The sequence below is a fragment of the Calonectris borealis genome, chromosome 27 (assembly GCF_964195595.1).
Source record: "Calonectris borealis chromosome 27, bCalBor7.hap1.2, whole genome shotgun sequence".
NCBI lineage: Eukaryota > Metazoa > Chordata > Aves > Procellariiformes > Procellariidae > Calonectris > Calonectris borealis.
Genome location: NC_134338.1, coordinates 2526114 through 2546465, shown reverse-complemented (window position 1 = coordinate 2546465; position 20352 = coordinate 2526114). Strand labels below are relative to the sequence as shown.

General features: G+C 54.2%; 1 protein-coding gene across 1 annotated transcript in view; it reads right to left on the bottom strand.

Moving 5' to 3' along the window:
* Nucleotides 1–18174, bottom strand: part of PEBP4 (phosphatidylethanolamine binding protein 4) — a 79377-nt gene extending 61203 nt beyond the window's left edge. Inside the window, exons 1-4 of the mRNA XM_075174665.1 lie at nt 18090–18174; nt 10413–10488; nt 9383–9528; nt 7703–7835 (exon numbers count right to left, since the gene is read on the bottom strand). Of these exons, the coding sequence (XP_075030766.1) occupies nt 7703–7835; nt 9383–9522 (273 nt within the window). The 5' untranslated portion in view covers nt 9523–9528; nt 10413–10488; nt 18090–18174. The remainder of the gene's footprint in view (nt 1–7702; nt 7836–9382; nt 9529–10412; nt 10489–18089) is intronic.
* Nucleotides 18175–20352: the final 2178 nt, after the last annotated feature.

Below are 20352 nucleotides of genomic sequence, written 5' to 3'. Positions count from 1 at the left end.
CAGGAGCGTCCGGAGGAGCCTGCCTCCTGCTATAAACCCTCCTGCCCACCCAAAACGCCACTAATTTCTTCTGAAAAAGTCAAGGCAGGTCCTGGGGACGGCAGGAGATGCAGTAAGTGTGACACCTCGCCCCGGGGCTCATTGATCTGCCGTCGAGTCTGACTTTGAAACCCCAGCCGGGCTTTGGCATCCAGCTCCGCACTGTGTGGGGGCAGCGCTTCCTGAGGGTCTCCTCGAAAATAAAACGGGTAGGGAGTTTAAATGAGGGGAGGGCCGAGCTTTGCAGCCTTTCCTCCGGTGTCACCCCAGCTCAGGCTCTTAAACCGCGAGCGCCCAGCACCCACGCCAGCACGCATCACAGGACAGCGCAGGCTGCGGCCGGCACCCAGAGCATCCCGGGAAAATCCCAAATACAGAGTGGGGGGGGGAAAAAAAAATTAGATTATTATCAATAGCTTCATCTACTTCTACAATGCAGTTTGGCTTTGCAATTAAAAAAAAAAAAAAAATTTTTAAATCTCTATTTCTTTACGACAGACCCACCCGACGGGTGCATCGCTGCAGCTCTCGGATTAACAGGTTAAAAACCAAGCGGTTACAAAGGTGCCCTGTGCTGGCAGGGACTTGCCCATGCAGTAAACGGCATCACCGAGACAAAAAAGCTGAATTCCCGACTCCTCGGCCATTGCACGATCACACGCTCCCCGGGACGCGCCCGCTGGGATCCCGTACAGCCCGTGGCACGTCCCGGCTCCACGCGCACGTGAGCGCCGGCTCCAATTTTAACACAAAACTGGGTGATTCAACGCGAAGTATACATCTGCAGAAGCAACACAATTATCTCTTGGAGTTAAGCGTTGATGGATAGAAGTTTTAATTACCAAACCTTTTCATCCTCCCCCACGCACAAAAAGTATATTTTCTGGCATGTTTATTTAATAATAAAATATGATAAAATTATATGTTAGTGGAATAAGCGCATGGTGTGTGTAAAGTACAAGACGAGCTGAAGTCTGTTTTGTCACCAGAGCTGAAAATATTAGCTCCTTTGATCTCTCTGGCTCCAAAGCAGCTCTCGAAGGGGAGCGCAGCACATCGTATGGTTCATCCAAGCCCGTGGGGGGGTTTGGGGGGGTGGGCCCCGGCTCCTGCCTCTGCACGTGCCGGCACGCTCCCCGCTCACGCAGGGCACTACAGATTGACAGCCTCCACTCCTGCACATGTCCCCAGCTCTTGATTTACCCAAAGAGAAGAGCAAGCACAAGCCAGCTGCCTTAATTGCCATGGACAGGGCTAAAGGGTGCCCCTGTCACCCATCAGTATCATTTAGGGCTTGGGAAGTGCCCAAGTCCCATGGGGAACGCCCATTAGACCTCCGTGTTCATATCAGTCTTAATTTCATTTGGTCCTTAACACCGTTGTCTGGTTCACGTATCCGTGCTGTACAGTAACGCCATCTGATGCGTCCGATCCCCCGGCACCGGGACGGGGATGCTGCCATGGCACGGGAGCCACCCTCTGCTCCAAAACCCGGGCGTTCACGGGGAACAGCAGCAGCTACAGCCTGTTTGAGACCGGGGAGATATAGGTTACCCACTTCCCAACATATAGACACGAGGAGGTTGAGGTCTGCCCCCTCCTCTTTGCATGGCAGCCTACAAGTAATTCTCCAGCAGGAAATTTCCCCCCCCTTGGAAATTCACAGCCAACCTGCTAATGAGTCTTTGTGAACCTTGTGCCTCCTTACCTCTAATTTTACAGCCTGTTAGGATTTGAGCTCTGTGGACAGCCTCACATTTGGTTTCGAATTATAGGCTGAGTGGCTGTTCTCTCCTATTATTGTGCTGTCAATCTTGTATTAGCACATTATAATATGGTACACTGAATGCATCTGTTCCGTATATCACAAGTCCTAATTGTCATTTGTTGAATCACTTTGTCTTACATGATTGTTAAGCAATTATTTCATCCAAAGCAGCTTAAACTTTGATTACTGTATAGTATTTACAGGGATCAAAGTAAAATCATCAGCCGCTTCAAACATTTTGCCGTTGAAACAGGCACAAGTGTCTGTCCCGCACACGCGTGGATGCCAATACATAAGCAAGGAGGAGAGCAGACTCGATGACCTGTAGGTTCTTGCCATCTCCGAAGCCCAGCCTTCTGCCCGAAGCGGAACGTTATTTGTCCAGGGTGGTTAAACGTCCAGCAAACGTGTAGGTAATGAAACAGATGTGAAGTGGCATTTCTGCCAAGATTGCTCACGGAAAGAGGCTCTCATCGCATGCGGCACCAGCTGTCCCATCGCTCCCCTGCGGTGGGGCAAGGGCCCGTCGTGGAATAACACCCCGCGCTTCTCCAGTGCTTTCCGTCAAGGATGCTCTCCTGGGAAGCGCTCCTGCTCCCCAAACGGCACGGAAAGTAAAGCTCAGGGGGGATCGCATCCCGAACCAGCTCTGCCATGCAAACCTCCACCGAAGCAGAGGCGTTTGCAGCGTGCCAGACCCTGCGTGCTCCTGCCTGGGAGCGGGTCAGCAGAGGACAGGGCAGAAAAGCCTGCAGCGCACACAGATTTTTTTTTTGCTTTAACACCCCACATTTAAGCCCTCAAAAAAGCACTTTGGTAGGTCACAGACCTCGCACCAACCCCTCTGCTCAGAAGCCGCTGCAAAGCCGGGAGGGCTCCGGGCGCCGGGGAGCCGCTGGGCTGGCAGCCCTCTGAAGTTGGGGATGCTGGTATGCCACGGCGCGGTCCCAGGGCATGGGAACCCAAACCAGCATCAGCTCCAGCAGGGCAAAAGGGAGGGGTTCATCACCAGGGGCTTGGGCTAATCCCCATAATATCTGGCTGACAGCATGAGGAAGGAATGTTGGGCCATTGTTTTTTTTCAAGTAGCCCAGACAGGATTGAGAGAAAAAACACACTGGTGGCTCCTTCACCCTAAACGGTTCCACGAGCCAACAAGGATACACAAACTGTCAGGAATCTTCTGCTTAAAACCCTCTTCTTTAATGAGACTTGAATTTAACCTGGGTGCCGCTCAAAAGCCCCCTCTTCCAGCCAGCTGCAAATCACCGCCTGACACAACTAGAGCACATCCCAATCAGGAGATTAAGCAGACCTTCTCCTCCTTTTGTTAAAAGCTAATGAATTTCCTCATACAAGTAATTTTCCAAATAATGAGCCCCAGACCCTAGAGCCCAGAAACCTTTATAAATCAGGACTGTCCCCAACCCTGCCACCAAGTGTTCACAAAAGGAGGAGAGTCAGGGCCAAGGCTGGGACATAACCAGCGAGTGGACTTAGCCACGGACTCGGGCACAACCCAGGCTCCTGGGAGAGGCTCATTCTCCCACCCTTCACCATGGCAGGGCATCGCCCTGGCTCTCCAGCCCCAGAGCAGCACCCCGGGGTGCTGGGTACAGGTTTAGGCACAAAAAGCACATGCAGCTCCTGCTGCATTAAGCCTGATGCAAGCCGGGAGGACATCATCCCATGCTTTGCACGGCTTTTTCAGCTGTCTTCCCAGCTCCGGCTCATTCTGGCATGGAAATGGTTTTAAATAAGATATTATGAAAATGTACAAGTCTTGAAAGAGCAGAGAGAAGGTGGTGATCTGTACAGCTGCAGAAAGAAGTTCTAGCTCATGGATGTGCAAGTTGCTTTCTCAGACTGGTTTGGAGAGGAGAGGGTTCTTGCAAAAACAATTTAAGTTTAAAAAAAATGTTCAATTTGGGGTAGGAACCCTGAGAAAAGCACTTTATTTCTGAGACATCTGGCTCCTCAGCCAGAGAGCAAGTCCTACCCCTTCCCCGCACCCTAAAAGAGCAACAGCACAGCCCAAAGAAACCTCTAAGGAAGTCGTCAAACCCTGCGATGAAAACAAATCTGGAAGAGCAGGTAAAAGGTAGTGCCATAAACTGCAGCTTGAGAACATCGTGGCGGGTAAATTGCTTTTTAACAAGCAGACAAGTTCTATCAATAGCATCTACCGTATGTTTTTATAAAGTGCAGAAATATGTTTTTAAAAGGCCAGTAAATAAAGTTCCTATCGATTTGATCTCAAGTGTAATCTGTTTTTCTGTCTGCCACCAACAGTGGTAATAAAACAGAATCATGTAACACGGCGTTTCGGCTAATGCGACTATACATCACGGCAGGGGCTGCGCGCTCGCTGGCGATCTATCATTTTCTATTGGGATTGCTTAGCTGCAGAATTTATAAACTTGCCCCAAATTGATGCAATGTCCAATTTTCTTTTCCAATTTATTTTTGGTTGAGCAAAGCAATATTGAGGCAGGACAAGGAGGGCGCATTTCCCATCTATCCAGATGTTCTCCGCGCCGCTCCTGCTTCCTCTTTGGCCTGGGAAAGGGCCTGGCAGCAACTCCTTTGCCGGGATTTTCGGGAAGATGCCGACAGATACTTTAACGGCTGCGTTTAGTGTTTGCGCCGTGTCACATCTTCGCAGCAGGGATGCAACGGGATGCCTGCAGAGCAAGTTATCGGAGGGGTCTCCCAGCAAGGACCGAGCACCCTCAGCATCACAGGGCTGCACCTCACACCCACCCAGACCTCTGCAACACCGGGACGGACCAACTGGCTGCTCTGCTCCAGCACAGGGCTGTGGGACGGGCGCTTCCCACATGCCCAAGCCATGCACGTGGCAGGTTTGTATACCTGTGCCCAGCAGTTAAAGGGTTTCCAGGGTACCCAAACCACCAGTCACTGGCCTCCTTGTCTGGCGATGCAACTCTTATTCCTTTGCCTGAGCGTGCTGCTCGCAGAGCTAGCAGCCAGAGGTGACGGTGGCCCTAGTTGCACCAAAGAAGTCAAAGGTGGGTCTTTTGGGAAGCAAAAGGGATGTTTGATAAAGCTGGCTGCAATGCCCCAGTGTCTAAACTGGATATGCACCAGTATACGTAAAAACCCTATAAACAGACATAAGGTGATGTATTAAGATCCCCCAGGCCAAGCCGTGGGAGATGCCTGCCAAAGCTCAGCTTTGCAAGATGCCACCCCACGTTAAGGTCCTTCACCCACAAACACATTGACCGAGCACCAAGGAGCACCACGGCTGCGAGCAGAGACTTCAGCACAGGCAGGGTGAAACGCGGCCCCCACCAGACCCGTTACCTGCATCTGGGACAAGGATGGAAATGTCCTATCTCCCCCTCGGAAAACTGATAAATATTTCCAGAGATAAAAACAAACACTCCACATTTGGCTTTTTTGGTATTTTTTTTTTTCCTTGAAGGGACAAAGCATTCTACAGAAGGCAGACACTTCCCACACAAGTTTTCATACTCAAACTCTGAGTTTTTCTGCCACCGATTTTGGTGGAAAAAGCGTAGCCAGCCCTTTACCCAGCCCATTTCTCACCACTCCATCCACGAGATCTCCGAGCCTCGGCAGGGCCATAGCACCCTGCCGTGCTGGGAAGCATCACATATAGATGAGATAACTTTAGCAAAGTGAGGTTTCCCATTCTCACTTGGGAATAAAAATAAAAAAAAATATCAAGTTTCCTGACCTTAGAAATCCCGTTGTAAACCATTAAAAGGAACCCCATCGCCTGCACACGCCTCGGCCCCGGCACAGGATGAGGCAACTCTTGTTCCCACTCACTTTAAGGTGATTTTTTTGGGAAAAAGATTATCCCAAAGCATCCTTACAGGTTCAGGAGTAAGAAAAATATATATTCCTATAGAGAACCCCTGAGACGATTCAGAGCCAGTCCTCCGCAACTGATTTAAGGCCATCAGCCCCCTGCCCAAAACTAAGCCCCTAATTTGCACCCTGCAAAAGCTGGAAGGCTCCTGGCTGTGCGGAGCTGGGGACGTGTTTCTGGCTAAGGCCGGAGGAGAGAATAAATGCAAACCAAGGGAAGCAGCAGGGCCCGTGTCCTCAGATGCCGCCTCAGCGCAAGATGTGCCGAGTTGTCTTGGAAGGAAACAGTGCCAAATCTGCCAGCGGAGACGAGCCATCAGCCAGCCCCGATGCCAGCGGGAGCTGCCGGCCCTCTGCGACGGGCCCCCCCGGGGACCTGCCTGCCACCCAGTGCCACAGCTAGCATCCCATCCCAAAATAAACATGCACGAGTGACACTCGGCCAGCTCCCAAGCCCCGCCTGGGCAGGTTCACTCACCTGCTCCTGTTTTCAGGTTCACAAATGCAAAGCCTGCATCCCCCCGGCACAGCCAGGCAAGGGTCGGGCTCTGCTTATCCCCCAAATCCTCCCCACAGCATCATTTACTGGACAGAGCAGCATCCACCTGCATCACCACAGCCAAGTCCCTTCCCTTCTCCCTGCCGTAGTTTGCTTTCCAGGACAAAAAAAAAAAAAGAGAAGAAAAGCAACTGCCTACATCCCTGGGAAACTTCGAACTACTGGAAAGCAATGCTCAAGTGATGGATGGTTTTACATACAGCATCCTCTGCCAGGGAGGATTATTTTTTTGGAAGAATCAGACATCGTTGAGGGAAAGTTATGCTTCAAACCATGTGATCAACAGGGGGAAGAGACTTTCCAGACGGCAATGAAGCAGCCAGAAAAACTGATTCTTAACACTTCAAGGTAAAGCCAAGATGCACAGGAGCAGAGTTTCTCCCTTATTCACTACAGCTGAAGCATCCGCAGCTGCCGGGGTTGGAGCTAATGATGGAGAAGCTGCACATGGCAGTTGTCAGGGGGCCAACAAGGATTGCACTGGCGATCTGGGGACAAGGTCTCCTCCGCAAGCTGATGCCAGCGCACCCTCCGACCAGCTGCTGTCCCCAGGCTGGGCAGGTCACAGTGGGACACTGGGGGTGCAAGATGCCACCCCAACACCCAGCAAAGACCCGCACAACAGCCTGCTTGTCTTCTCCTCCCATGCCCAGGGCACCCCCCCAGCACGGGGATCGCCGGGCTGCGGTCGAGGTGCAGCACCCAGGAGGGACCCGACGGCTCCCAGTGCTCCCAGGACTCCCAGTGCCTCGAGAAGTTCAATGCTGCCACCTGGCGGCGGCGGGTGGGAACAGCAGCCCCGGCCCGCTGCGAGCGGCCCTCGGGGGGGGCTCCGAGCAGGGACGGGGCTCCCCCCACCCCGATACCGGACCCACCGCCGCACACTAAGCCCGCATTACGACTCCTACAGCCCCGGGCTTTATCAGGTTAATTACCCCCGTGTCTCCCGGCGGACACCGGTCACACACGTGCAGGGACCAGCGAGGGAGGGAAGCTCCCAGGCAAAGCGTACCTTTGCTTTAAAAAGTTTAAAAGCAATTGCAAAAAAAAAAATCCATGCATGTAAATTTTTTTTTTTTGCTCCACTGTAGCAAAAATTTAGTTTAAGTTTACCCACAGCTCAGCCTCAGACAATGGGGAAAACACAGGACAAAGCTTGGAAAGTCACCCTGATTTCAGGCACACGTTTAACAAGCACAACCCGAGGAGGTGACAGCGCTTTGGCCGCAGGACAGCGGTGCGAAGCCACGCACGGCACAGGACAAACAGCCCCCGGGCCGTCCCCAGCACCCACAGCACAGGCACTGGGTGTCCCTGCCTGGCCCAGCTCCCAGCCAGGGTGTCACGGCCAGGCTCAAAGTACAAGCGCGCACGTGTGTAAGCAATCCTTTCCCAGTGAATTCCTCCCCCGTGACCCGGCTACACCTTTAATTAACACGGAGAAGCATGGAGCAACGCGACTCGGGACTCACCTTCTCAGCCTGGGGGTACCGAACGCGGGGGCTGCCCCACTCCCTGCTGATCCGCCGCCGGTACTGGTGGCACTTGGGGATGTACGTGCAGCCCACGTCGCCCAGCTCCGGGTAGATAATTTCTAAATCCCCTCTGGGGAGAAAAGGGGAGAGACGAGCATGTAGGGCGAGACCACACCATGCAGGGGATGGGAATTAGTGCCGCTTCACAGCCAGACTTGAGCTGCGGTTGCAATGCTGGGTGGGAGGTGCGGGATCCAACCTCCTGTCACCAAAGGTGCTGGGCGCCTTGTGCACCAAGGTGAGTGCCCTCCCATGCTGTAACGTAACCATGGGCTCTGCTCCCTCTCCCAAGCAGCAGCAAGACTTTAACATTCATTATGGCTCAGCACACCTTAGATTATGGAAAATACTGGGAAAGATTTAAAAAAATTTAAAAAAAAAATCATGGCCCATACGGGTTAATCTAAGGCTTGACGATGGAGAGCAAAGCTACCCTCACCCCCCCTTGGCCTCAGGCAAGCTGTTTGAGCTCTGAGCCCTCTTCTCCCCCTCACGATATGAAAGCAGGGACAAGCCTCCGCTGTGGTTTGGGTACTGATAGCGCAGGAACAGGTCAGATATCTCCAGCTCCCACTTCTGCATGAAGTGCTTTCGCCTTCTGCATTATCCAACCGAGAAAGGGGCCGCCGGAGCAAGCCAACAGGTCACCGCAGCGTGTGGATAGCAAGTCTCAAGGCCACCCTGAAGATTAGCTGCCACCGACATGACCCTCGCAGAAGGAGCCCTTAAATCCTGCAGCCTGAGAGGCTGCTGAGCAAACACCCACAGCGGCGCGGGGCTGGCACGGAGGAGGTCGAGAGTTCAGAGCAAGGTGCTTTTACTCATGGTTTGTGGGAGGAAGCTGGGGCCAAGTGAAGTCTCCGCTTGCCTTAATCTAGAAGTTCAAGTTGCTCATATTTTGATTAACTGAAAAGTAGCAGAAAGGATGTTTTTGATGCAGAAACTCCCAGTAACGTGGGATATGAAGAACCCCCCTCAAAGGCAAGGGGCACATGTGTGCTGCTGCTCACCCAGCCCTGCCTCCCATCTACAGCAACCCCCAGGCAGCAAGAGTTTAAGGCAAGGACCTTCAGTATCCAAACACTCGATAAAGGATTGCAGTCAGTGGCTGTTCAGCGGGGGGGCCCAGCTGGTACAGCAGCAGTCCGCCCCTTTGCAGCTCCAGAAGCTCCCCAGGCTTCCTCCTCTTCCCATGCCCACACCTCAAGCATTAACATCTCTGCAGGACAGGCTTTGAGGTCTGTGGGATGACCTGTTCCAGCACTTTCCTTCCTCCAAAGTAGCCTCCTTCCTCTGAAACTTTCTGCAGAAAACATTTGTCATCTCTGATGCTGTAAGTCGCTTTAAAAGCCTCTGCAAAATGGACCAAGGAACAACTCGAGGTGACCAGAGGCACCAAGATCTCAGCTTGCATAAGACAAGAGCTGCACAGTGCGGCAGGCACTGCTCTGCTTCGCTCTGGCCCAGATTCCTGGCAAAAGGAAGAAAGGCACCAATATTTATAGCCCTGGCAAAGGGGATACTGGAATTAACTGTCCCAGGAGGTGACACGCAAGGGCAGTGCATGAGTGGATGCCCAGGGCTGGTGCAGTTTGGAGACAACAGGGACTCACTCACCTGCAGAACTCGCTGTCCACGCTGCTGAGCGTCTGGAAGAAGCAGGTCCGGGAAGGCTCATCCGGCCAGGGGGACTGCTCCCCCCGGGCAGCGGCGCTGAGCAGGCCGGCAGCCAGAAACACAGCACCCAGGAGCTTCATCCTGCCCTGCGGGGACCGAGGGACAGAGAGGGTCAGTCCCACAGGCAGAGCTGTGACCCAGCGCTGGCCCCCAGCATCCCCACCACCATGCTCTGCTCAGCCCCCCCAGCAACCAGCTCCAGGCAAAGCACACCCATCCTTATACATGGTTTTTTCCCCCACTTCCACATCATTAATCCCAATTATGCCAGAAATGCACCGTGTTTCCTGCTGCTGCCCCGTGCCAGGAAAGACCGAGCCCCAGCGGGCTCACAGCAAGACCCCACATCTCAGAGGACCCATTTCTGCCCACCTACAAGGAAGGGGCATCGCCACCCTCCTCACGGCACCAGAGACGTGCACGTCTGACCTCACAGGCTGGGCAGCGGCACAGCGATGATCACCTCCGCGGTGATGGCTGTCACACCGCACCCCAAGCCCAGGCAGCACCACGAGGGGACAGGGTCCCTGTCTGCAGGTGCCAGCCCTGCTGCTCTCCCGAGGACTCTAATGGGATGGAAGAGATGAAAAATTGGTATCAGGCTTGGTCACGGTCTAACCAAGACCATTACCGATGGATGCATGACCAGCAGCGGCACTGACCGACACACCCCGACCCCAGGGAGAGCCTCTGCAGCACAGGGGTTCACCTTGAACCCAGGCACCCCCTCCAGAGCCAGGGCAGAGCTTCTTCCGCATGAGGACAGCCTTGGCCACCCATTTTTAAGTCTGTACAAAGCACAAGCCAAGCCCTGAGGATAAGGGGGAGCCGGGGTATGAGGTTTATATACCCATACCCATGCCAAGCCCAGCGCCAGCCCTCGCCTCCCCGGGCTGCGCTGAGGTGCCTGCAGCAGCCCGATGGACCCGGTGGCCAGGGCCACCACGGCTGGCCCTGCCGAGGCACTTACCCACCAGGTCCTGGAGATGGGCGAGCAGCTCTGAGGCAGAGCCTGGAGGTTTGAGGTTGCCACGGAGATGGTTTCCCTGGAAGGATGGGAAGAAGGGACTGGGAATGAAACACAGCCCAGGGAAGGGGCAGCTCATCCCCCTAAAGGAGCAAGAAAGTAGGCAACGGGTTTTCATCCCACCCGTCCCACAGCAACCTTCAACTGACCCACCAGCTCTGGGTCCTCACCTGGCCCTAATCCCCCCCCGTACTGACAGCTTCCCAGGTAATTAGAAAGGATGCAACCTAAACATTTATTTGCACTAGCCTGTCTTCTCCATTGCCTAATCAGTTCTGGATGAGGCATATGCAAAAAAACCCACTGTCAGTTGGGAATCGGTATTACAACACATACTGTATCATTATATAATGAAGTAGCAGCACGCAGAGTGAACACGAGTAAGTACTAGCACCACTGTCATTACAGAGAGAAAAAGGCATCAGGCTTAACTAATTAGAAACATTAATGTATTGGGAATGATCTGGAGGTTTAGGGGCTAATGGCTCCGGTTCCCACGCTACAAGATGGGCAAACCCCATAATTAAAGCCCTGATCCTGCAAACAGGCTCACGTGAGTAATGCTTTTCCCATCAGAGTCAGGAGCACTGGTTCGCATGAGTCAGGATCACCAAAATGGGGTTTACATCCTCACACGCTATCGCAGGCTGGGGGGGGCGGTGACCCCGGGGAGCCACGCAGGGGGGTTGCAGCCCTAGGCAAGGCATACCCAAGGACTGTTAATCGTTACAGCTGCCCAGAGACTCTCTGCCACGGAAAGGATTTCTTATCAAAGCAGGACTTCCCTCGGAAAGCTGACAGCTCGGCTGAAAGCTTGGCAAGAGGGTGGCAGGCGACGGGACAGCGGCTTTGACCAGGACGGACACAGGGACTCAGATCCCAGGAGAGTTGTGGACACGGACAAGGGGCTCCTCCTGCCAGAGTGGCTCTCACCGTGGTAAACCCATCCAGTTTGGCTGTTTATTTAAGCACGAAAAGAGCAAGGCCGGCACAAGGCTTGCATTGCTGCGGCCCCGGCAGCTCAGACCCGCAGGTCTGTCCCGGGGTGGCGGAGGAGCATCAGTACTTCGCAGTAACCAGCTCCTCTTGGTTCCTGCAGGAACTTTGCAGAGGTTACCCAATAACAGCAAAAGCCAGCGACAGGATGAAGCCTAAACAAGCCAAACAGGGGTATTGTACTTTATTTTAAGCCTAGAGGCAGAGAGAAGCCCTTCACACAGAGGCAGTATCAGCCACTTCCATCTGGAGACCTCCCGAGGGGATTGTCACGAAATGGGATCGGCACAAAAGGGTTTGCCAGCAGACAAGGTGCAGAGGGATCCCCCGGGGATGCTCTGGAGGAAAAACCCACGGGAGCAACAATCTCTCTTGCAGCATCCTGTGTAAGATGAACTACGGCTTTCTCTCTAAAAGCTATTTGCAGAGTAATTACAAAGATCCGATTTCTCCCGCTCAGGAGACAGAGTTGCAAAGGCAGCGGGAAGCCCGTGCAGCAAACCCACATCACCAGGGTGTAAAACACATGGGAAAGCCATACTGCCAGAACCAGACAACAGCTCCCGTGCGATGCTCCTGCGAGGTCAGACGGGCTCTTGAGGGGCCCAAAGCCACCCCGTTATTTGCTTTTTAGACACATGCACGGGACAGGGTGACTCAAGAGCCAGCAGCTCTGCTGGCTTTGCTGCCAGGCCACAGCACAGCTGCCCTGACACAGCCCTGCTTGCACAAATACTCCAGACCTGGCAAACCCACCCAGGGGATGGGTAACTTCCACCAGTGTCCATCTCCTCCGGTCTGCCTGCACCCGGAGCTCTCCCAGCCGGGGAGAACCGATAAACCTCGTGCCCACAGAGCAGCCTCCCCTCCGGAGAAGGATCCTCCCATGGGAAAACACACAGCTAGGGGGGTCAAGCCCAGTATGGAGCAGGAGCCAGCCTCCCCTCCCAGCAACCCAAGTGTGTTTGCATGTCACCTCTCCTGACTAAGCAGTGCAGGCCTGCAGGAATCTCGTCTTTCCAGCTGCTGGGAAGCCTCGGGCACAGTGCTTTGGCTATGCAGCTCAGAGCTGGGGAAGATATTTTCATCCAGGATTCCCCCCACACTCAGGAATGAGATGCTGCCCTCCACTTACAAACAAATGTTTCACACCTCTTTTTTTCCAGCAAAGCCATTATTGAAAACACTACTGTAAAACCCCTCCTGCTTCTCAGTTGTATCGTTTCCGTGCAGACCAGGCACAGGGCTGCCTTGCTGGGCAGCAAACATGACCTGGGGGTTTAACCACGCTCAGACTACTGCATCTCCACACATGTAACCCTCAGCTTGCCCTGGCCCCTCTCTCTCTCTCCCCCTTTCCTCCAAACCCCAGCAGAAGGAGAGGGGGGAATTGCTTTTAAGCCCCTGTTAATTCGGGGGATGGCTTGAAACAGCCCTGGCACGGAGCCACACAAGCTGCACTTGCTGCCTTTCCCCATGCCCCATCCTCGCACAGCCCTGGGAGGTTCCTGACTTCCAGCAGGAACCGATATTTGGAAAGAAAAACCAAAGCTTTCAAAGGTATCAAGCCCAACCAGTGGCTTTTGTATAGATTCGTTTGGTTAATCAGAGAGAAGCACTGGTGTGAAGCCCAAGGAAGCAAAGCGCTGCCTACACGTGCTGCGGACCCACTATCACTTCAGTGGATTGGGAAGAGATACAAATGCAATATATGTATTTCCAGCAAGTCAGGTCCAAAAGCTACTAAAAAGCCTTTTACAGTTGGCAAAGCTAAGACATAGGTAAGGAAATCATCATTTTCTATTAATATTAGAGATGAAAAGGCTCTTAATAAAAGGAAACTACCTTAAGGGTGGGAAGGAAGGGAGAAGTCTGTGGCTTGCTTTAACAGCTGCCACAAAGCACATGTGAAAGCCAAAGCATCCGCTGATCCACGGGGCCACAAAACAGGTGCTTGCAGAGGAAAGGCGGCTTGCTGCAGAGGAGGCAGCAGCCCATCTTGGGTGCTGCTGAGCCCCCCAGCCCGTCACACCATTGCAGCCCCCTCCTTGACTCTCCCATAGCCCCATAAGCTGCTACCAAGGTCCCAAAATATTCGCCAGGGAGCACTGAGAGCATTAAGACACAGCTCAACCAAAAATCAAAGTATTTCAAGGAACCCCATGGACATCAGCTGAATCTGACAGGCTCTCAAAGCTTTCCCATGCATGCAAAAACCTCCAGCTCTGATGCAGTTTCTTTACTTAATGCTGGGCTTTAATGCAAACCAAGTGTTTCCAGGTCAGAATTTCCCCATAAATGTTCATAAGAGACCAGCTTTTTATTCTGACATGGGCCAAAACCATATTGTTTGCAAGCTTTGGAATTTCCCACCCAAGCTGCTGGCTTCCTGCTGATGTTAGTTTAAGATTAACCAGTGCCATTTATAATCCACTTCAGCATTTCTTCTGACTTCACCCAGCACTAAGTCCCCATGCCATAAAAAGCTATTTTATTTCATGGAATCTAAGTTTACCTCCATCCCATTTGCTTAAGGAGCCTCAGCTCTCCCCAGACATCAGGGCAGAGCAGGGAGGCATCGCTGGGCTGGAGTTTCCCCAGCCCCATGACACGGGGAAGCCTGGCACTGTGGGGGTTCCCCCCCCCCCCCCCCCGAGTTGTTTCAGGCTGCAGCAAAGTTACAGCTCACCACTCAAGTCCATTAGAAACTCTTTCCCTTTCTTGCCACGTTGCCAAGACAGACAGTTGCTTTGTTTTAATGCTCATGAAAACAAGGATTTATTTTGCCTTGCATGAGCAAAAGTGGTTCTGGGCAATAAATGTGCTCCTTGCACTTCCACCAAGACCCCCAAGCATCAGTCCAGCCAGCTGCTGCAGAAAGAGCTCAGCTCTTCCTTCAAGGTCCAGCATTTTCCTGATTTAGGCTCCTCTCTGCCTCAGTTTCCCCATGCGGGGTGTCAGAGGGTCCTGCGAGCAAAGCACCCGAGAAACTCACACAGAAACCAATTCCTACGGTCTGAACAACAGCTGAAAAAAGAATTTGTTGTTGATACCCACCAGCGAGACTGTAGGAAACAAAGGACTTGGCAGAGCCTCAGCAGCCAGGGGAATTCCCTCAATCTTTGTCTTGCAGGAAGCCCGTTTTTCAGATATTTTTTCCATAGCAATCAGCAAAGGAAACAGAAAACCACATCCTCTCTCCCCATTCATAACCTGCTGCACTTCCAGCCATGCCCTGGCCACCCTGTGCCTCTTATCTCGCCTCTTCATAGGCTGTCCTCACATTTCCCTCTCTGCATGGCTAACAATTTCAAATTTCATTCCTGGCTTCAAGTGAATGACCACAAGGTCATCTTCACCTTGCCCCAGCCAACCCGCCGGGCAAGAGCTTTCTGAATTAAAAAGCACTTGTCCCAGAACACACCATAAATTTGCATCTGCACTGATTTGTGGGGCCAGCTTTCCTTCTTGGGCAATTTTAAGCTTCTGGGAAGAGTTAAGTGGATTTAGGGGACGTGACAGCTTTATTCAGCTCAGGAAATCTCCAGTTTTCCTGGGTCTGTCTAGAGCCACATGAGGATCAGGAGTTAAAGACCCAGAAAGCAAAGGTTCCCTCAGCTAACAGCCCAGCAGCAGCGCCGGCCCTTGCCTGTGTTACTGGAACAAGATGAATCTGAACTGCTCAGGGGAGACATTATATCACTAGCTAGATCATGCAAGTGCAAGAGTTCAATAGCTGAGCCTGTATTTCTGGGCATCTACAGCATTAATCAGATGCAGGGTAAAATACAGAGCAATGTGGTTGCATTCACGCCTCGCAACCCCCCCGAGCAGACCACTCTGAGCCTGCAGACTGAAATAGCAGAGCTTTGCATCTTGCAAAACACCGGGTGCAGATCCATGGTGCAGCCTGAGAGATTAACGGAGAAGGATTTTTGGCTTTTCTCATTTTACCTGCCAAAGCCCCAGGTCTGAACTCTCACCCCTGCCTGCCCCATTTTCCTAGCAGGCAGCTGTGTCTGGTCAAGCTGGATTGAACACTGCCGCTGTCAACACAGCAGTGGAGAGTCCTGAGGCACCAAGGGAGAAGGGTCAGAGCCCCAAAAGGGGGTTTGGACCTGCAGCATCCACCTCCTCCTGCAGCACCCTCTGAGCAGGAATCTCCGTGGGATCCAGGAGGGGATGCAGGATGCTCTTCCTTTGAAGTTGCTAACGCCTTGCAGGCTCCTGCACTCCCAGCCCAACAGGAGAAGATGCAGTGCAGCACAAACCCAGCACCAGAGCAGACCCAGAGCTGCTGTGAGCCCCCAAAGCCTTCCCTGGCAGCCAAGAGGCCCCCAAGCACCAGCCCCTCTCCCTCTGCCTTTGCTGGGCATCGCAGGAGCACTCCGAAGAGGATGAATATTCGGTATTTGCCAGGCAATAAGCACATAGCTGGGTGCAGTCCCCCGAGCCTGGCAGCAGCCCACAGAGCCACCCCTGCGCTGCAGCACATGGGGATCACCCCTTCTCCTGCCACCCCAATCCCTTCCCAAACCTCAGCTCCAGCAGCATCACAAGCAGAAACACGTTTCAGCCCCTGCAGCTCCTAACACCGCCCTGAGCCCAAGCACTCGCCCCGGCACGCCTGCACAGCGCACGAGACACAGCAGCACCTTCACCCGTGATGTTGCATGGCTCAGGATGGGGCCGCACGCCTCCGCACCCCATCCGAGCTACGTGGGTGCTTGCCCCATCCATGAACTCCTCTCCTGGAGCAGGATCTGGCACCCAGGAGCTGGCTGGCACGTTTTGGGGAGGGTCACTGGGCAGCTGCGGTATGCACAGCAGCTTTGGGAGCAGAGCCTGGGGTGGGGGGGTGACCTTGGCAGCAGGCATCGCTGGGAGCCGGCCGGTTGCACACTCGCGGGTGCATGTGCAGCGTTGCACAACCACACCTGCCAGAGCCCACCCGCCGCGGCAGGCACCTTGTGACTGCTCCTGCCGGAGCTGCAGCTCTTTCCGGGGAAGGTCTTCTATTTTGGGAAAAATGTTTTCATTTGGCCTATATTAAGCACATACGTTTCGCAGTCACAAGGCAGGCGCAGAGCTGCGGGAGCCTCCTTTCCTTCAGCACCAGCAGCTCTGCAGCTTGGCAGATCCCGGATCCCAGCGGTGCTGGCACACATGCAGCACCAGGGCACTGCCTAATGCAATTAGCTCCCGTTTGCACCCCTCCATTCACACACTTGCCGAGAGGCTGCTGCAACCCACCGGGGAGCTGCTCAGCTCCTCTTTAAATTTCAGGCTCAAGCTCCAGCGTTAAGGACCCCCCACCCTGCCAGGGGAAGCCACTGAGCATTGCTGCAACCACCGACACGCGACAGCAGCATGGAGGTAAAGCATTGAGAAACCCTCAGGTGTGGCCTCTGCTCAACCTACCACCCGTGCTCCCCAGGGGTGCTGCGTGGGCAGGGTACGGCACGGGGTCTGGGTTATGGAGGGGTCACCCAGGCACTTTCACCTTTCTTCCCTCTTTTCCCTCCCTTCTCCTGGACACTGCACCCAGGCAAGAAGGCGCATCTCTGCCCCGTGCCTCATGGATGCCCTAATTGTGATTACAGCCCTTTAGGGATGACAGCAAAAAAAAAAAAAAATAAACAAACACCCATTCCTGGTCCTTGACATCTCACCAGCCCGGCTGGGTGATGCTCCTGAGAACGCCCTGGGGCAGCGGGTTAATGAGGAGCTGGGGATGAGGAAGAAGCATCCTCTGCTCTGACTCAGGTCGGGCTGAGCCTGGCCCCACGAGTCGCCCCATCGAGGTGCAATGGGCTGGCAGGACCCGGCTGCTTCACCCACCCGCTGCCCACCCTGCTGCTCCCCCCAGCCAGCCGGGCACAGGGACCTACTAATTTAGGATGGCTGAGCAGGGATGTCTATAAATAGCACCGTTTCAGATTCAGCCTGCATGTGGTTCTTCTTTTCAGTCCCCAGTTTATTTTCTCCCTCTTCCAGTGGCTCTCCGCAGCCCGAGACGAAGGGGAGCGCAGGCTGGACCCTCCGCTAAGTCACACAGACAAGACAAGCAGCCGGACTAGTTTAATTAGTCCAAATCCCCAATGCCAATACACTTATACCAGATTAGCCTTCGCATCAATAGACTACCAATTTACACTAGGCTGGCTTAACCCTTCCTTAAATGGGTTTAACTGGTCTGCCACAGGGGGCTCGAACAGGTTTAATGAGCTCAGCTATGGTACTTTCCCAGGAAGCCCTGAGCCCCCATCACGGCTCCATGCAGAGGGTGGCCCCAGGCCCCCCCAAAGCTGGTTTGTGGGCAGGAAGGACGCAAGGGTATTTCCCACGGGTACCCATGGCTGGGGGAAACCCCTGAGCATGGGTACCTTTTCCAGAAGCTTTTTCTAGCTCCCCCCTCCCCAGGCATTCGCTCCCAGACCCTTGGCACCCTGGTTCTGAATGGGACCCCCCCTATTTACTGCTCCCCCCACACTAGCAGGGCTGACAGAGCCCCTGCCCTTACACCCCAGCAAACCAACCAGCTGCAAAGCAAGAGGGAAAACAGCCTGACGCCCCCCAACACACAGCAAGCAAGCCAGCCCCCCCATCCTCTTTTCCACCTACCCCTCTTTATGCCACCAGTATCCCCAGTCCTGCAGCAGCAGAGGAGCGAGCAGCAGAGGGGAGCCTGTGCCCGGCTCTGGCAGAGCCCCAGCCCCACAGCCGGCTCCTTGGCAGGGCTGAGCCCTGGAGCTGGCTCAGAGGCTGAGCAGGGGACGGTTTGCAGAGGCAAAGGCTGGCAATGCCCCCCCCAGGGTGAACCTCACAGCTGGGACTCGAGCTAACACTGCAGTTTGCAGAAGTCAGGGCCATTTGCAGGATGCTCTGAGCTGCACAGAGCAAGCAGCTGCAAACCAAGCATTGCTTTGGGCAAGGAACATCTTCCTTGCCCTGTGACCCAGCAAAACAGGAGCCTTTTTTAGTACCTGCCACAAAATTAAGCATAAAATTCCCCCCTGGCTTCCCTTTCTAGCTTAGCTCAGCTTGGGCCAGAGCAAATGGCTCTGCCTCCCGTGAGAACATACTGCGTGTGTGAGTAAGCCCCGGTACCAGCCACGCACAGCAGCAGAGGCGCCCGGGGCACAACAGCTTCTCAATTAGAGGGTGAGGCAAGACCTGCACCGGCAAAAAAAAAAAAAAAAAAAAAAAAAGCCCTGCACGCTGAGAGCACGTTCCTGCCTGTTATCAGCTACATCAGTACCTGCAGAGAGCATTCTCCAGAGGTGCTCCAGTCCCTCCAAGAAGAGCAGCCCAAGCAGAGCTGGTTCAATCCTAGGGGCTCCTCCTGCCTCTTTTTAAGCCCGATAGGCACCTGCTGCCTATCAGCCCATTAGCTCCCTCCTTTCCCATTGACTCACCAGCTGGTCCCACTGAGTCACCCCTTCGAACCACCTCTCCTTTCCGTGGCCCGTGGCCATTTCCCCCGTCCCTTGGTTCCCATTGACTCACCGCTGCTCATCCAAAGCTCACCCTCCCCTTTCCATTCCCATCCTGGTCACTTCTGGTCACTGTGAGTCCCCCCTGCCCTGGTACCTGCCTTCCTCCTCACCAGCACCATGCCGGCAGCATCCCTGATGAGCTGCAAGGAGCATCCCGGCGAGGGACCCGCAGCTCGTGGCTCCCAAAAGCACCCTCCAACCCATGCAGAAGTGCCAATGCCAAGCCCCGAGGCTGCAGGGAGTATTTGCTTTTTCGGGGGCAAAGGATTGCCCCCCCATTTCTCACCCTGGCTGGCATCTTCTGCTGTGTTTTCTTCCACGGACCGTGGGAGAAACAGCAAATGATTTGCAGGATTTAGATGTAATCAATGGCTCTAGCATATTCCTTCACATTTCCCATCCATCCCTCCATCCAGGTTCATTTTCTCCAGCTGCAATACGGGAAGCATTTAGGAATGAGTCTGAAAGACTTTGAAAGTGTAAGGAAATGGGATTTTTGGGAGCGGGGAGGCGCGGGCCCCGGCGCGTGCCGTGCCGCCAACGCACCCAGAGCTGGGCTGAACGGCTCCGAGTGGAAAATTCCTGTCAGTTGAGCCCGGATTGTGGTTCAACAGGTTTTAGTCCCAGCCCCTTTATTTGTGTCAGTGCAAAAACTCATCCCTAGGGCATTTGTTTGGATCACATGGGCGAGCATATAAAAATGGGTCCTACCTGTCCAGGCCAGTTAGCACCTCGGGAAAGCGAAGGCGGCTGCTGGACCGGAGGGGAGAGCCGCGGGACGGTGCAGAGCCAGTGCACGCAGGTAACCGTGCCGGCTGCCCCGAGCAAATTTATCCCCCATTTTTGCCCCGGGGCTTTGCTGAGGTTGGCCCCGGTAGCGGCGATGGGGTATGTGAGGCTGAGGGCTTTTCCCCCGTGCTGGGAAGCTGCGGGGGGATGCAAAGGGGTGTAAGGGGTGAGGGTTTGGAAATGGGCCAGTGGGCTGCCCTGGAGGGGAGGTGGTTCGTGCCACTGGAGTAGTTTAAGTGCCACCGCAGGCTGTTTCCAGGCTGTGGGCTGATGCAGACTCTCCGGAGCGGGTGATGCTCTCAGCTCCTCGTTCCCTCATTGCCCCTTCGCTCCCCTTCGAGAATTGGGCTGTCAGGCCCCGACGGGGCTCCGCGGGCCATGTTGGTGGCAATCGGGGTTTAACAAGTAGCCCATGGCCAGCACGGGCGGAGAGGAGGGTGCTCGGGCAGAGCCACGTGCGAGAAGACACCAAATTGTGGGGGCGAAGAGTCTTCCAGCGCAGGACGGATGCCACCCTGCTGTCCCACGGGAACAGGGAGGATAAAACCAGTGACTCTCCGTGGCTGCTGTTTGCTGCTTCCATAAGGGGTGTTGATGTC